Here is a 14700-nt window from a genome sequence, read left to right as displayed (position 1 = left end):
AGCCACGCAAGCCACCATCTTCGCTAATCGGCGCAAGCACACAACACACAAAAAAAAGCCGAGGCGAGAGACAGCACAGAGGATAATTCGTCGTCTCTAGCACAGGACATTACTTTAGTGCAAACGCACTGGCGCAGCGGTTCACCCGTATAATAGCTTCCCGTCCGCTGCCTCCCTCTGCCTTTGTGCTCCTTCCCGAGGATGGAGCAGATCGATCTTTCGACGCTGGCCGGAGACATGCTCAACATGCTGGTGCCTGAGTCTGTTTCCTCCAAGGTCTCGTTGCGCCTGAAGTCGCTACGGAAGACGGCCAGCATCAGCAACATCAAGAACGCACCTCCCCCGTCCACGCAGTCACGCCGGCGCTCCGCCTCGACTTCTCTATCGGCAAGTGCGTCTGCCATGTCGCCCGGCAGCACCTACGGTGGAAATGCCCTGAGTGCGTCCAGTTCTGCTGAGTCGCTCATTTCCGAGGCCGAGTCCAATGCCAGCGCCGCTCTTTACTCCTCCAGCAGCACATCGTCCTCGACCCGCACCTCGGTGAGCGGCCGTAGCAGCCTCAGCGGCTTGGATTACAGCAGACAACAGCTCTATCACCACCAGCAGCTCAGTCAGCAGCAGCAGCAGCTCCAGCAGCAGTTGCAACAATACTACCCCCAATCGCCACCCCAGCAGCTATACCACCAACACTACCAGCCGCAGCACTACATGGCCCCCCTTGCGCCCGTCCTTGAGGAACAGCACCTGAAGCGACTGCAGCAGCAGGCTAGGGAGCAAATGGTCCAGAAGGAGCGGCTACCCAAGGGGGAGGCCCATGAAAATCGGTGGTCGTCCTCTGGTGTCAGGTGGAGATATGCACGCCAAGGTAACTACTTAGACGACGCTTTATGCATCCACTCCCGCCCACTTCTCCCACTTCTTTTGGGGCTGACTCGCTTTTGCTTTTCCCTCCTCATTCCTGTCCGAATCTGACATGTGATCGCGAGAGCTCCTGCACTGATACTAATGCATGGGTTGCGTAAACAGGTCATCATCTTACAACCCAAGCTTCGGAAGAGCTGGACGACCCGTCGTTTGAGCGCCGCTCTTTCATCGATGGTGTCGCCTACTACTTGCGCGCGTGCCCGGACCAACTGAACGAGCTGGAAACGGACATTCTCCTGCGGTCGGCGCCCTGGTTGGCGGAGCGATCCAGACCCGCGCGCCGGATAGCAATACGGCGCCCTTCGGACCGGGGCAAGACTTTCCTGCACCGCGGCGTCCAGCAGGCGGTGGCGCTGGCCATGGTAGCTATGCATGCCGTCTGGTGCGCGCTGATGATCCTGGCGCGCGTGGGTGTGCGCGCCGAGAAGCAGTACAACCTCTCCAGCCAGATCGTGCAGAACGGCGCCTGGGTGGCCAACAGCGTCGGGCAGTATAGTGTACACCTGAGCTCGCGGCTCTCTCAGGCCGGCGACGGCAAGATCGGCCAGGTCATCGGCGGCCTCGTGGCCTGGACCATGGAGAGCTTCACCGGCGGCCTCCAAGACGGCTTTGGTGATGGCATCGTTATGATCAGAGGCCAGGCCGGACCACAAGGCGACAAGGAGGCGGTCGATGAGAGGGACTATTTCGCCGAAGCATAAAGAAGCGAACGCATATATGCAAGTCTGCATGCCTACCTGCCTATGTGAGCAACAACAGTAACAACCTGGAGCAGCAGCAGCGAAGATTACATAGATTTGTTGTTTTCGTGGGTTGTTCTATTCATTCTTTCCTTTGTCGGTCGGTTATTACGAATCATCACGAGCGTCTACGAATTTTTATTTCCAGCTCGGGTTTATTACTAGAGGTAGTAGTAGTAGCAGCAGTAGTAGGTATGCACTTTCTCTCTCACTCTCACTACATATCTTCAACTGTTTGATAGAAGGCATACATACAAGGCACGCGTTATGATGACCCAGCTACTCTTTGTTCACGACACATACATGGATCGCAGTGAGTGAACTGGACCTTGATCTGCAGCGTTACAGGGCGTTACAGGGCATGGGAAGAAGCGCAATGTTGATTGGTCTATTTCGAAGGCGCCTCTCGACTAGGCCAACATCCAAGCCACATGTAGTGGAACAGCGGCTGGCCGTCGGAGTCACGCCGCCAAACTCATACAGCTTACTCCTTGTAGTATGCATCGCCTTTGTCCATCTCGATCTTGAGTTGCTGCCTTGTGACCCGCACATCGCCACCTCATAGATAAATAAATACCTTTGCACCTGGGAAAACACAGACACGCAATCCGCTTCTAGAGGTTCGGGCTTTGTGTTCGTCGTCTTTCCTACATACGAGCCCACCATGGCGACTGCAGCTCGGAACTTCCTGTCGCTCCCGCAAGACATCCTGATGCAGCTCCCGGACTACCTGCACACCATCGAGGATCTCGTCAGCGTCGGCGCCACATGTCGGTCTCTGCGCCGCGCCATGGACACCGCCCTGCCACGCACCATCCTGCGGTTGGCGGCATCGCAGACCCGGACCTTCTTCCGGCCCTCGCCGCACTACCTCGTCATGGCGACGGCTCGGGAGCTCGGCGAATGGGCCAGACAATCCACGGCGCACGAGCAACAATTTGGCCTCCGCATGCGCGAGGGGCTCGACGGCCTGCTCGACCTGGCTCTCCATGAGGCGCGTTGCGGGTTGACCCTGGCGCGCATCCGCGAGCTGCACGAGTTGCGCTCCTCCGTCATGAACCCTGTCACCGACATCATCGACAAGTGCGTCGGAGCGCAATGGTATAACATCCCCGACTTCTGGGACGGCGGCGCCGACGACGCCTACACCATCCAGGCAGAGCCGTCGGAGACGCTGTTCCACCTTGCCATCTACGGCGAGTTGTTTGGGCCAGACCTGGATGTTTTCCTCGACCCCGGGAACCTCCAGTATAAAGACCATCGCCTTCTCTCGGTCGATTCCCGCCTCGACTACGTCAAGTACGGCCTCCCGGACTTCGCCTGTCACCTAAGCGGCCAGTTCGACCCGGCCAAAACGCGCATCACGGCCCCGCCGGACCCGCGCCGCATGGTCTGCGCCACGGGGCCCTACAAGAACAACGAGTACCATGGGCCCAACCACAACCTGGCGTTGACCTGGACCATCAACAGCAGCCGGTTTCGCCCGCACCTGACAGCGATGCGGACCGACGTCGCCCACTGCGCCGACTTCCAACAGAACTACGACCAGGGGTGGTGGTACGACGAGGTAGAGTTCGCCCATAACGAGTCTGGCTCCACGGGCGACGCCGAGTACAAGAGCACGTGGCGCCAACGCCTGTGGGAGAACGTCATGGTCTGCCAGGGCCTCGAGGGGCTGCAGATGCTGCTCCCCGGCGCAACGCGGCGGGAGCGCTGGGCCGAGAAGGTTCGGGAGTGGCGGCTGCTGATCGAGAACTTGGGGCGCGAGCCGGCCCTTGTTAAGGTGGGACGCCAGGCTACGCTCGCGTCGCCGTACCTGCTGGGCGATTTGCGTGTTTGCGTGAGCGGGTATGTGGGTGGTTCGTAAGTGAGAATCCGGGCAGGGGCTTACGTTACTATATGAGATGAGAAGAATCATGTTTGGTTGTCTATAAGGACGATATGAAATCAAGGGCTACTGATGCTGAGCACTAACCATGTTCAATTAACTTCTGCACAACCGAATTGCTTGCATGCTGCATGATTATGCATTTCAGGAGTCATCGTGATGTAAACAGGTGTCAAGGGCACCTCCAAGTGTTCGATTACTCGTCGTCCGTAGATTTGCACCCGTTCTCTCGTCTGGAAGAGAATAGGGGTCTGTATAGAGTAATTATAAAAGCCTCACTGTGGGAAGGGTGTTCATCCAGAACAAACAAGTCAGATTATCATATTATAATGTTAAACAAAGCTTATTCGCTGCGAACACCACCCATCAACAGCGCCTGAATCTTCTCCCCCTTTCTTTTAGGCGCATCCCCCGCCGGCAAGCACAGCAACGCATTCGCCCCCGGAGCGACCCCACCTTGGAGCTCCTCTGCCCGCCCGTGCTCGAGGCCAGGAGCGTTCCGTCTTGGCCTACCGTGACGACGGCGCGGTGATACTCGGGCCGCCGCCTGTCGAGCGCAAAGTCGTGGGCCAGGGCGACGGGGACCTCGGTCAGCCCGGCGGGCGTGGCGCCGCACATCTGCTGCAGCGCGGGCAGCACGAAGAGGTGGAACGTGACGAGGGCCGAGGCCGGGTTGCCGGGCAGGGAGAAGACGGCCTTGCGCATGCGCACGCCGGCGTTGTCCTTGACGGGGACCGTGGCGAAGGTCGTGGGCTTGCCGGGTTTCATGGCGACGCGCCCGAAGTGGATGGTGCCGCCCAGCGACCGCTCGATGGTGGGCTTGAGCAGGTCGAGCTCGCCCATGGACACGCCGCCCGTCGTGATGACCAGGTCGACCTGTCGGAGCGCCGAGCGCAGCGTCTCCTCGAGCGAGCCGGACTGGTCGGCCGCGATGCCGAGGTCAATTACCTCGAAGCCCCAGTCCCGCGCTGCCGCCATCAGCGTGATCCGGTTGGTGTCGCGCACCTCGCCGAGCCTCAGGTCGCCGGGCCGGTCGTGCTCCACGATCTCGTCGCCCGTCGAGAGGACGCCGACAACGGGCCGGCGGTAGGTCTGGACCTCGCCAACGCCTACGGCTGCCAAGAGACCGATCTCACCGCCCACGGCCGAGATCTGCTCGCCCTGGCGCAGGATCAGGGCGTCGGACTGGATGTCGCTGCCGACCTCGCGGATGTTCTCCCCTTCCTGGACGTTGTCAGCCAGGATCTCGACCTCCTTTTCCTCCTTTCCGTCGTCCGTCATCGTTTTAAGTATCGTATCCTCGACCATGATGACGGACGTAGCCCCCGCTGGCAGCGGCGCGCCCGTGGTGATCCGGGCGATTTCGCCCTCCTTCAATTCCTTGGCTTCGCCAGGCGCTGCGTGCGACACAGACACGACGGGGAACACGCCCTTCATGTTCCCGTCCTTGGGCACCACCACGGCGTAGCCGTCGACAATGCTCGCCCGGAAGGCTGGGACGTTTGCCTTTGCCTTCACGTCCTCGGCCAGGACGGCGCCCGGAAGGTCCCGGTTGACCTTAGTCGTTACCACCTCGGGCGCAGGTGTATGCTCCTTGATCTGTGCGAGGGCCTCATCTACAGCCAACATGGGATACGGCGATTCTCGATTCCTACGGCTCGGACCTAGTGTTGGGTCGTTCGACATGGGGTTGGCACTCGAGGTCGTATGTCTGACGAGGGCACCGTGGCCATGGCCACCTCCATGCGAATGGCCGTGTCCATGTTCGTGGCTGTGGGAATGTCCACAGCCATGGCCGCCGCCGTGGGAGTGGGAATGCCCTGCGCTGCCCTCGGAGGAGGAAATGCCCGCATCGGCCTCAAGCTTCTTCACGCCGCCGGCATGCAAACTTCTCGAGTCTTGGCCGGCCGCTTGAAGACAGGCGTGGGGTAGGGTTTTGAGGACGGCCTGCAAGTTCTCTTTTGCGCCCTTGGGTGATCCGGGAAGTGTGATAATGACCGACTTATTCCTTACTCCTGCGACGGGCCTCGACATCATAGCAACTTCATATTGTGTATTAGTCTAAGTATAACCATAATCTATGGCTTTTGTCTGTGATAATGACTACTTACAAGGTGTGACACTCAAGGAAGCAGACAGCATGCCGTGCACGATTCCTGGAGCTTGCTTGTGAAGCAAAGCCGATACAGCCTGCCAATATGTAATTAGTATCTGATGTTTCCTGCCTCTGAATTCAACAAGAGCCTGCATAGTTACCTCTGGCGTATTGTCAGCAACCGCGAATCCCGTACCACCCGTGGTCAGGATCAGATTGATGCCCCCGGGAACGGTCATGTCGGCCCACAGCATGATCTGGCGCTGGATCTGGACCACGTCATCGGGCACGATCTTGGTGTCAACAAGCTGCCACCGGCTGCCTCCCTCTTGCTCTATCACATCCTTTAGCAAAGTCCCCGAAGCGTCAGTGCTGGGGTCTTTGGCCGCGGTAGTAGACACGATGAGGAGCGCTACCCCGAGGGGCGATGATGCCGACATCTTGAGGGAAGCCGAGCTCTCCGTCAAGCTTCTTTTGATGACGGATACCTTTTGGATAAATTTGGCGAATCAGGAAAAGTTATCGAACAGGAAGAGCCGCCAAAATAAAGACACATAGCAGTTCAATTGAGTATTCTAGTGTTGGGCCGACTAAGCTGAGAACTTGCAGCTTGGTATGTGTAATGGTTGATAGGAGGGGTGCTGGGGGTGCCGATCGGAGATGGTGGGGTTCTTCACCGGAAGCTTCACTGCATACGCAAGGACAACGCAACCCGATCAGGCCTATTCAACTCGTGCAATCGAAAACTTGGACTGGAACTTGGGTTATTGGATCTCATCCCGTTCAGTCCATAAGTATGCGATGGCGCAGTGCGACTTACACGGCCGGTACCGTCCCCGTGGAAGCTTCAGCCTAAAACATGGATATGCAACGATAAGATAGCGAGCGCTGTGCAGCCAACCGTCCAACCCAAATCCAGTCCCATAATTTCTTCAAATAATCTCCTAATTCTCAACTGTCGCGATTGAAGAGAATCGAATTATTTACATCAGCTGCTATCATCGAGTAACGCGCAACACCTCCCGCCATGGTCCGCATCAAGGAGCGCTACCTCCTGGTCAACATCTTGTACCCCAGCGAGATTGGTCTCAAACCAGGAGTTCCGGACGTAGTTGTTATCAACCAGCCAACAACCGACAAGCTGAAACCCCAGGCGCTGCTTAATGGCATCCGCGCCGAGGTGGCCCATACTTTCGGTGACTTTGGCTCGGGTGCTCTCGAAGGCGGTGGTCTTCAAGGTAAGTCATGCCATAACGAGCCATGCTTCCGTACCCAGAACCCCTCTAGCTAACTTGATGCCAGTCAAGTACTTATCAGCTGCAACATCTACCTTCATTCTGCGCATCACCAGAGCGCAATATCGCATGCTGTGGACAGCATTGACCTTCATGGACCATGTGCCAGTCAGGGATGGCAAGCCATGCACGTTCCGCGTCGTCCATGTTAGTGGCACTATCCGCAAAGTCGAGGAGGCAGCTATACGTCATGCCCGCGACCTGATGTTTGCCGTCAAAGACCAAGCTGGCGAGAAGGAGAAAGCGACACTTGAAGCCATGTTCGGCCAAGCGAAACGAACGCGACAGGCGGCAGCCATGCCGGCGCCATTGAATGTGGACGATGACTCGGGCGATGAAGACATGGTCGACATCAGTGACGATTGAAACTAAGGGGTATCACGTTCTATTGGATCTAACGATCTTAATGCCACTGTCACTCGTGGGCGGCGGTAATCCGTCGTATGGGTCATCATCCTCGTCGGGAATCAGCTCCGGCGTGGTCGCTCCGGTATCGAGAGGGTCGGCGTGCCCCATCCGCTTGGCTTGCTCCTCATCCTCCGCCTTCTCAGCGGCGTCGTATGCCTCCTTCGAATCCACCCATCGCTCTTGGATATCCTGGACTTCCATGAGGGTCGACTCATTACGCATTGCGATCTGCCACACGGTGTCGTTAGCGCCCTCGGCACCTCCAAAGACATAACCGCCGGCGCGATCGATGACCCGCAGAAGCTGCATCATGCTCTTCTTGTTCTCGACCGCCAGAACCTCATAATGGACAAGCGCAAAGTTCTCGATCAGGTCGGCGACAGCTTGGTTCAGCCTGGCGAACTTTCCGTCGCGCAATCCTGGGGCTTCATCTTCGAGCGAGGGCATCAGATAGTTGAGGTCTTGTACTTCGGTGTAGTAATCGAGATTGAAGGGTAGAGGATCGTACGAGGAGAGCTTGTCGATTTTTGTTAGTACGTTGATGTGAGGGAGGTCCATCTGGAGCATGGCGCGAAGCGTAAGAAGCAGGTTGGAGATGTAGAGCGACGGCTGGGTCAAGCAAAAGGAATCGGAAAGGTGTACTACGACCAGCTGCTAGAAGTTAGTCCTGTATGGCAGTGGGAGGAAGCAGTCGAAAGGGTTGAGCGCCTACCCTATAGCCCAGCTTCTGAAGCTTGAAGAAGATATTCCGTAGTGAGTTGTGATGGGTATATAGCTCGACTTGTCCGGGGCAGTCGAATAATATATATGAATCGCCCAGTTCTTTGAGGCCTTCTTCTAGCCACTCCATGTTTTGTTCGAGTTCCTCGAAAGCATAGAGAACACCACCGTTCGGGCCCAGTTCTTCATCTGCCTGGATGTCTTCCAGGGTGACCAAGTCGCGTATGTCCAAAGCGCAGGGATAGTTGGTTTTTTCATTGGCGGGATCGAGGTTGACTATGGAGCATTCTCTGCCTATAGCACTCATGAACTGGTGCACTGTAATGCCCAAGTCAGTTGCCTGTCTGCCTGGACTGGCTCGCCAAAGGGGTTATGGGGCTTTAACTTACTGCCATCGCAATAGGTGCTTTTGCCGGCGCCGGGACTACCGACCAGGAGCTGGGCGAAAGGCATGGCGACGTACACTTGGCAGGGAGTGACGTGAGCTTGGCTGCTCCAGAAACTAATGAAAGGCTTGAATATTGCGTCAATCTACTGGATACAATCTTTGCGACCGACAAGACGACTGAATCAAACGTCAGATAGAGAGAGAGGGAGTGGAATTGGTCAACTGCCCCTCCGCCGGGAGCTACAACGACAAGCAGTAGTTCATGTCTGCCCCTCCATGACCCAGGCCCAGCAGAGCTTCTGGAAGTAACGGCGCCAGCCAAATTTAGGCGGTGTTATTCAGCAGAAACGGGGAGCTCCTGCAATTGATTGTTTATCGGCAACTGCTCCATTGAAACAAGCACTATCTCACCCATACCTAGCAACCAACGACACCAGCATAGCAGCAGGAGCTCCAAAGTCGCGACAACTTGATACCGCCTCCCACAACATCGTCGATACACAACGCCCAATACTTAACCATGGCGCCAAGTATGTATACCAACCACCCAAAACACCGGCTTTTATTGCATGTCTTTCTTTACTGACTTTCCTGGCCTCAAAGCAACACAATTCGAGCTCGCGCAACCGCCCAACGACGCCATCTCCTCCCTGGCCTTTGCGCCCGACGCGCCGTCGCGACTGCTGGTCTCGTCATGGGACAAGAATGTCTACCTGTACGACACACACACCGCCTCCGAGAACGGCGACGACGCAGCAGAGGGCGGTGGTGTTAGCCATGGCACGCTACTGAAGAAGTACGAGCACCCGGCGCCCGTCATGGATGTGTGCTTCGGCGCCGACGACAACGAGGCCTACACGGCGGGCATGGACTGGGAGGTCAAGCGGATCGACCTTGAGAGCGGCGAGCAGACGACTTTGAGCAAGCACACGGCGCCGGTACGGAGGGTGGTCTATAGCAAAGCACACTGTAAGGCCACACCCCTTCCTCTTAACTTCGCAGCACAGCTGGAGTTGTCTACTTGGAGCCCAGATGAAGGTGAAACTAACAGTTGGTGAAAAAATACAGCACTCCTGATCTCCGCGTCCTGGGACAGTACCCTCCACATCCATAACCCGACGAACCCGTCCTTAACGCCGTTGACGGTGCCCCTGCCCGGCAAGCCGCACGCCATGGCCGCGTCGCCGTCGAAAGTGATCGTGGCCATGACGTCGCGCCTCGTGCACATCTACGACCTGGCCACCCTGGCGGGCGCCCTCGAGTCGCAGTCGGGCAGCGCCCCGCCACCCTGGCAGCAGCGCGAGAGCTCGCTCAAGTTCCTGACGCGCGCCGTGGCGGCCATGCCGTCGGACGGCGGCTACGCCACCTCGTCCATCGAGGGCCGCGTCGCCGTCGAGTGGTTCGACGCCTCGGCCGAGTCCCAGGCCCGCAAGTACGCCTTCAAATGTCACCGCCAAACCGATAACACCGCTGCTGCTGGAGTCACTGACGTCGTCTACCCCGTCAACGCCCTGGCCTTCCACCCCGTTCACGGCAACACCTTTGCGAGCGCGGGAGGCGACGCCACCGTTGCCCTTTGGGACGCCGAGGCAAAGCGCCGCATGAAGGTTTACCAAAAGTTCGCCGACTCAGTCGCCGCCGTCGCCTTCAGCGCCGACGGCCGCTTCCTTGCTGTCGCAGTCTGCCCTGGCTTCGAGACGGGCATGGAGGACTACAACGCCGAGGGTCGCACCAAGATCGTCATCCGTGAGCTTGGCGAGAACGAGGCCAAGGGTAAGGGCGCCAAATAAAGGAAGGGAGAAGCGCTCCATGAAATCGGGGTTGCAGCGAAAAAGAAACAGTCAGGCCAGACTGCTTACATTGGTTAAATCACGAAGAACGTGGACCCCGTTGCTGTGTCAAAATTGGTCATAGACATGTGTTTGGTGGCTAAGATTGGGTGTAGTGCAGTGTCATCTGGCGTGGGCGAACTGGCGTTAAACGGGAGGCGAGGATCAATCATACCAGACTTTTGTATGAATAGGTTGCAGATCTCACGGTGCGCATTAGGTTAGCAAATATTGCCTCGAATGATTTCTGCCTATGTGGCTCGTTATTTATATTGCAGTTAGTTCTCGCCAGCACACATGGTTCAATCCGACGTGATCTGTTTTCATGCATTATATTCTTCATCCATTTTATCCATCTCTTCTTCTTCGTATGATTCATCTCCGGGGAACACGTGGTTGCCATCTGCATCCCAGTAGGCTCCTGATGGAGTCGACGCCCCAGTAGAGCAATATGGGGCAGCACCACCTTTGCAATCACTGTCCACTTGCGAGTCCTCATCCACCGATGGCTCACAGTCATCTTCATCGGGCATCTCCTCAGCGTCATCGCCATCTCCTGAATCTGATTCGTCGCGACCTATTCGGATTTGCGACAGCAGATTGTCTTGGGGGAAGGTGGACTTCACAACCTCTGACTTCCGGAAATTGGCAAAATCCAGTAGTCCTTTCTTATGTCCGGGGATATACTTGATGGTGCTTCCGCTGACTTCCGACTGCCCGCGCTGGGATCTGAACGTTGCCGGAATGATGATGTCATCATGATCCTGTTGAGGTGCTTTCTTAGGTCGGGTCGAAAGGATACAGTCCTCGAAATCTGTCTTGTTTGGCCAAGGCTCCTTTTGGTCACCTCTGAGGAGCTCAATGTTCTCATAGATACCAATACCTCGAGACCTTTTATTGGAAGGACGAATACTCGGGCTCTCCGTTTCTTCGGCCCCTATAGCCAGCTTCCCCATGCGTGACAATGTTCGCGATCTTCTCCGTTTGCGAGTGCCAGTGGCATAGAACAGGAAGTCAGTATCTGCCTCATCCTCCGAGAAGCCATCCCCTGAACGCCACACAGGCCCCGGCTGGCTGCTGGACTTGGGGAACTTGTACTGTTCGGCCAATGGTGTTTTGATGACAAAGCCGCCCTTGAGCACACGTACGGACTCATCTCTACGCACTGATTTATTTGCAGTTTGAGTTATGGGAAGTTCCCCCAATATTGTTCTCCGAGAACGGCTCCTGGCTTTGGATGGGGATCTTGGCGTGATGGGTCTTCCACGGCTACTGGACGCAGGACGCCGGGAGGGCGGTGTCTCGGGAATCTGGGTTGGCTGCGGCAATGGTGTTGCTCTTCGCTGTGTGCGTCCACGCTGGATCTCGGGTCGGATAGGGGACGACGCCGGTTGCGACGGTTGACTGGATCGCTGCCGTGTCGTGTTTGGTGTGATGGCTAGAGCCAGAGGACTAAAATCACCAGAGCCGATCGCAGTCTCAAGTTCTGGAAATACACGTCTTGTGGCCACTTCCGCATGATGTACCTCAGAAGCCCTGTGACAGTCAGAAAAATACAACGCTGGAGAAGATCATACACATCGACGCTAGTGACCTCTACGACTGTCTATGCGACTTGGACACCTACCTTGGAACTTGAGATCTCCCACGAGTACTTGCCAAGCTCTGAGCTCTTTTCCTGCTAGAGTTGATACGAACAGCCGGCGCACTGTCTGCTCTAGCCAGACCAACTCTGGTAGCGTTACGTTCCTGATCCTGGGGGAGGATCTGCGAAGTTGTTTTGAGTAATGTAGTACGCCTGCAGCCTCGGTTGGATTGTGACTGGGACCGCCGCGGGTGTGTTGGCGGGAGAGTCGAAGCAGTGGTAAGACTCTGAGAAGTGTTGGCCAATGGCATCATTGGCTGACTCTTTGAGCCGGCAGTTGGCATAGTGTCAGAGAGTAGGGATCTTGGCCATTTCACAGCCCAATCGATTTGAGAAGTCTCACAGAGGGGCTCAATGGCGATTACCAGTCATGGAATCGGGTAATAATTGTGACCAGAAGGATCGGAGTACGAATACGAGCCGTTGACTCACTCCATCAAGTGACTTGAAGAATAAAGCATAGAAAGGAAGGCGCGTTTAGTTTGTCCATGGGTGGCATGCACCACGTACGGAAGGTACGATGATTTCTGGGGCAAGTGCCAGTGGCTGCCAACCGCAGCTTCCCTCGGCAGATTATCAAAATGTGGTGGCCTCCATTTGAAGAAACGGCAATGGTAATATTGTCGCCAAAAAGCATGACTTGGCCATAATGAAAGCCTGGAAACACATTGCTACGATCGTGGGAATATATAAAGATATGGGCCAAGAAGTCGTAGGTGATGAAAGATAAAATTCGCAACTCATGTCGTCATAACGCTTTCCCCGAATGATACTACCCGCCAGCGACTTCCAATCTTCCTTCCCAGAATGAATCCTGCGTGTTGTGTCGAAAAGCGTTCAAACCCATTGCGTGCCATGACAAAACCAACTCAGTTCGTATGGCCCAATTTCCACTATCTGACATATGCTCCCCATCACCCATGTTCCATGATTCATCTCCAGATAAGCGAGGTATTCAGTGCCGTCGCTGACTAGGCTGCCACCAAAGCCACTTAACCCATCGAGAGCGTCGGCTCTACTCGCCTCTCGCGGTAGGTGTGATGGCCTGACAATATAGTCAGTTCGCACTCTTCACTAGACCTAACTTCATCGTAGAATTAATCACATACCTTTTGAGTAGGGACATAGTCATAGGTACCGCCCAGGTTGAGCAGCCAGACTTCGCCGGGGTTCTTTGGGGTCGTGTTGCTCCACAAGAAACTGTTGGGGAAACCATGTTGGAAGGGATTGGCCTTTTCGATCTCGTCCATGTCATCCTCGGAAAGCGCGAGGGTTAAAGCCTCGATGTTCGCCTTCAGGTGCTCCAGGGTCCTACCGCCGATGATGGGAAACACGTTGGGAGTCTTGGCCATGACGTAGGCCTGAGCGACCGATGTGATCAGCGTATTGTGGCGCTTGGCCACTGTCTCGAGGGCGCGGCTGGTCTTGATCTCCAGCTCGCTGGCCTCGGCGGCGCGGCCGTCGGCCCCTTTCTTGCGCGCTTCGCGCTGCTCCTCTGTCTTGAACTTGCCGCCGCCCAGGGCACCCCAGGGAGCCAGGCCCATGCCCTCTTCGCGACACATGGGGATGATGTCGCGTTCAAAGTCGCGGTTGGCCGCCGACCACTGGCCCTGATAGACGCTGAACTGGCGCAGGCCATGGTCCCGGGCGTATTGGTTGGCCTTGGAGACGACCCAGGCAGGACTGTCGCTGATGCCCAGGTACAAGACCTTGCCCTGAGCCACGAGCGTGTTCAGGGCCTGCATCAGCTCGGGAATCGATGTGCTGTAGTCCCACCAGTGAACGTAGAGCTATGTGTTTGTATTAGCGTCCTGCTTGCTGTGTAAGTTGGTGGTTTTGGATCTGTTTAAGTACTCACCACGTCGATGTAGTCAGTCTGCAGCTTGCGCAAGCTGGCATTGACCGAAGTGTGCAGACTCTTGGTGCCATTCCCGGTGAAGTTGGCCATGATTTCGCTGTCACCACGGCCGGCTCGGAAGCAAGTGGTGTACTTGGTGGCAATGACCATCTGGTCTCGAACTCCGCGTTTCTTCATCCACTCACCAATCCACTGCTCGGATTCCTCAGCCTGGTAGTTGTTGGCGGTGTCGATGAAGTTTCCTCCCTGGGAGAAAAAGAAGTCCACTGCCGTGTGAGATAGTGTGTCAGTAACCACAAAGCGTCTTGAACCCACGACGAAAGTATCCGGGGCCATGAAAACAGCGATCCACGTGGAAACGGGCCCAATGACTTCCAAGGATACATACAGATCTTCTCGACTGTCTGCCGGTCGCAAGCACCCATCCATTCCTTCCAGGCATCGCCAAAGTTCATGGCGCCTAGGCACAAGGGACTGACCCGGACCGAAGCCGTGGGCGAGAGCAGGCGATAGCGAGCCAAAGGGCTCTTGGGCGGGGGTGCCATGGGTAGTGGAGGGGCCATGATGTGCAGTCGGAAACGTTGATCAGGAGAAACAGAAACCGGAAGCGACCTTCCAGTAGATGGATGTAGCTGGGTAGGTAGCTTTAGCAATAAAGGCAGGAGAGGTTATTCGCCCTCAACACTGTGATACCGTTGAGTGCTCCGCTTTTATGTGACTGTCCAGGCTGCAGTTAGCACACCGAACTATATCTGGTTCATGGGGAAGGGCCACGCGGTTCAGGGCGATCTTGTGCATCGTGAGACTTATGGCACTTATGCAGAAGGGAAGGTCTGGTATTCGGGCTCATGGGTACATATGAGATGGTGCCATTGAGGGCGTTGGAAAACTGGTGAATTTGCACCAAGAT

General features: G+C 56.3%; 8 protein-coding genes across 8 annotated transcripts; 4 read left to right on the top strand and 4 right to left on the bottom strand.

The window, feature by feature from the left end:
• Nucleotides 1–246: 246 nt before the first annotated feature.
• On the top strand, nt 247–1625 carry PG998_003803 (uncharacterized protein; the record flags this gene model as incomplete). Its single annotated transcript, XM_066870621.1, has 3 exons — nt 247–540; nt 607–865; nt 1027–1625. The coding sequence occupies 3 exons, from the start codon at nt 247–249 to the stop codon at nt 1623–1625; spliced, it is 1152 nt and encodes a 383-aa protein (XP_066734371.1).
• Nucleotides 1626–2328: 703 nt separating this feature from the next.
• PG998_003802 (uncharacterized protein) lies at nt 2329–3531 on the top strand (the record flags this gene model as incomplete). The annotated part of the gene is made up of 1 exon (XM_066870620.1): nt 2329–3531. One exon carries the CDS (start codon nt 2329–2331, stop codon nt 3529–3531), a length of 1203 nt encoding a protein of 400 aa, XP_066734370.1.
• A 387-nt stretch (nt 3532–3918) lies between these two features.
• PG998_003801 (gephyrin) lies at nt 3919–6087 on the bottom strand (the record flags this gene model as incomplete). The annotated part of the gene is made up of 3 exons (XM_066870619.1): nt 3919–5594; nt 5664–5742; nt 5809–6087. The coding sequence occupies 3 exons, from the start codon at nt 6085–6087 to the stop codon at nt 3919–3921; spliced, it is 2034 nt and encodes a 677-aa protein (XP_066734369.1).
• Nucleotides 6088–6674: 587 nt separating this feature from the next.
• On the top strand, nt 6675–7308 carry PG998_003800 (Rpp14/Pop5 family-domain-containing protein; the record flags this gene model as incomplete). Its single annotated transcript, XM_066870618.1, has 2 exons — nt 6675–6885; nt 6950–7308. The coding sequence occupies 2 exons, from the start codon at nt 6675–6677 to the stop codon at nt 7306–7308; spliced, it is 570 nt and encodes a 189-aa protein (XP_066734368.1).
• Nucleotides 7309–7320: 12 nt separating this feature from the next.
• On the bottom strand, nt 7321–8523 carry PG998_003799 (uncharacterized protein; the record flags this gene model as incomplete). The annotated part of the gene is made up of 3 exons (XM_066870617.1): nt 7321–8001; nt 8063–8388; nt 8460–8523. 3 exons carry the CDS (start codon nt 8521–8523, stop codon nt 7321–7323), a joined length of 1071 nt encoding a protein of 356 aa, XP_066734367.1.
• A 455-nt stretch (nt 8524–8978) lies between these two features.
• On the top strand, nt 8979–10248 carry PG998_003798 (uncharacterized protein; the record flags this gene model as incomplete). The annotated part of the gene is made up of 3 exons (XM_066870616.1): nt 8979–8988; nt 9062–9427; nt 9527–10248. 3 exons carry the CDS (start codon nt 8979–8981, stop codon nt 10246–10248), a joined length of 1098 nt encoding a protein of 365 aa, XP_066734366.1.
• Nucleotides 10249–10610: 362 nt separating this feature from the next.
• PG998_003797 (uncharacterized protein) lies at nt 10611–12216 on the bottom strand (the record flags this gene model as incomplete). The annotated part of the gene is made up of 2 exons (XM_066870615.1): nt 10611–11823; nt 11915–12216. The coding sequence occupies 2 exons, from the start codon at nt 12214–12216 to the stop codon at nt 10611–10613; spliced, it is 1515 nt and encodes a 504-aa protein (XP_066734365.1).
• A 731-nt stretch (nt 12217–12947) lies between these two features.
• PG998_003796 (uncharacterized protein) lies at nt 12948–14353 on the bottom strand (the record flags this gene model as incomplete). The annotated part of the gene is made up of 4 exons (XM_066870614.1): nt 12948–12977; nt 13042–13722; nt 13791–14056; nt 14179–14353. The coding sequence occupies 4 exons, from the start codon at nt 14351–14353 to the stop codon at nt 12948–12950; spliced, it is 1152 nt and encodes a 383-aa protein (XP_066734364.1).
• Nucleotides 14354–14700: the final 347 nt, after the last annotated feature.

This window comes from Apiospora kogelbergensis, assembly GCF_038363985.1.
Source record: "Apiospora kogelbergensis strain CBS 113332 chromosome Unknown utg000002l_segment0_segment0, whole genome shotgun sequence".
Classification (NCBI taxonomy): Eukaryota; Fungi; Ascomycota; class Sordariomycetes; order Amphisphaeriales; family Apiosporaceae; genus Apiospora; species Apiospora kogelbergensis.
The sequence above is the reverse complement of the archived record's forward strand: the minus strand, read 5'-3'. Positions and strand labels throughout refer to the sequence as shown.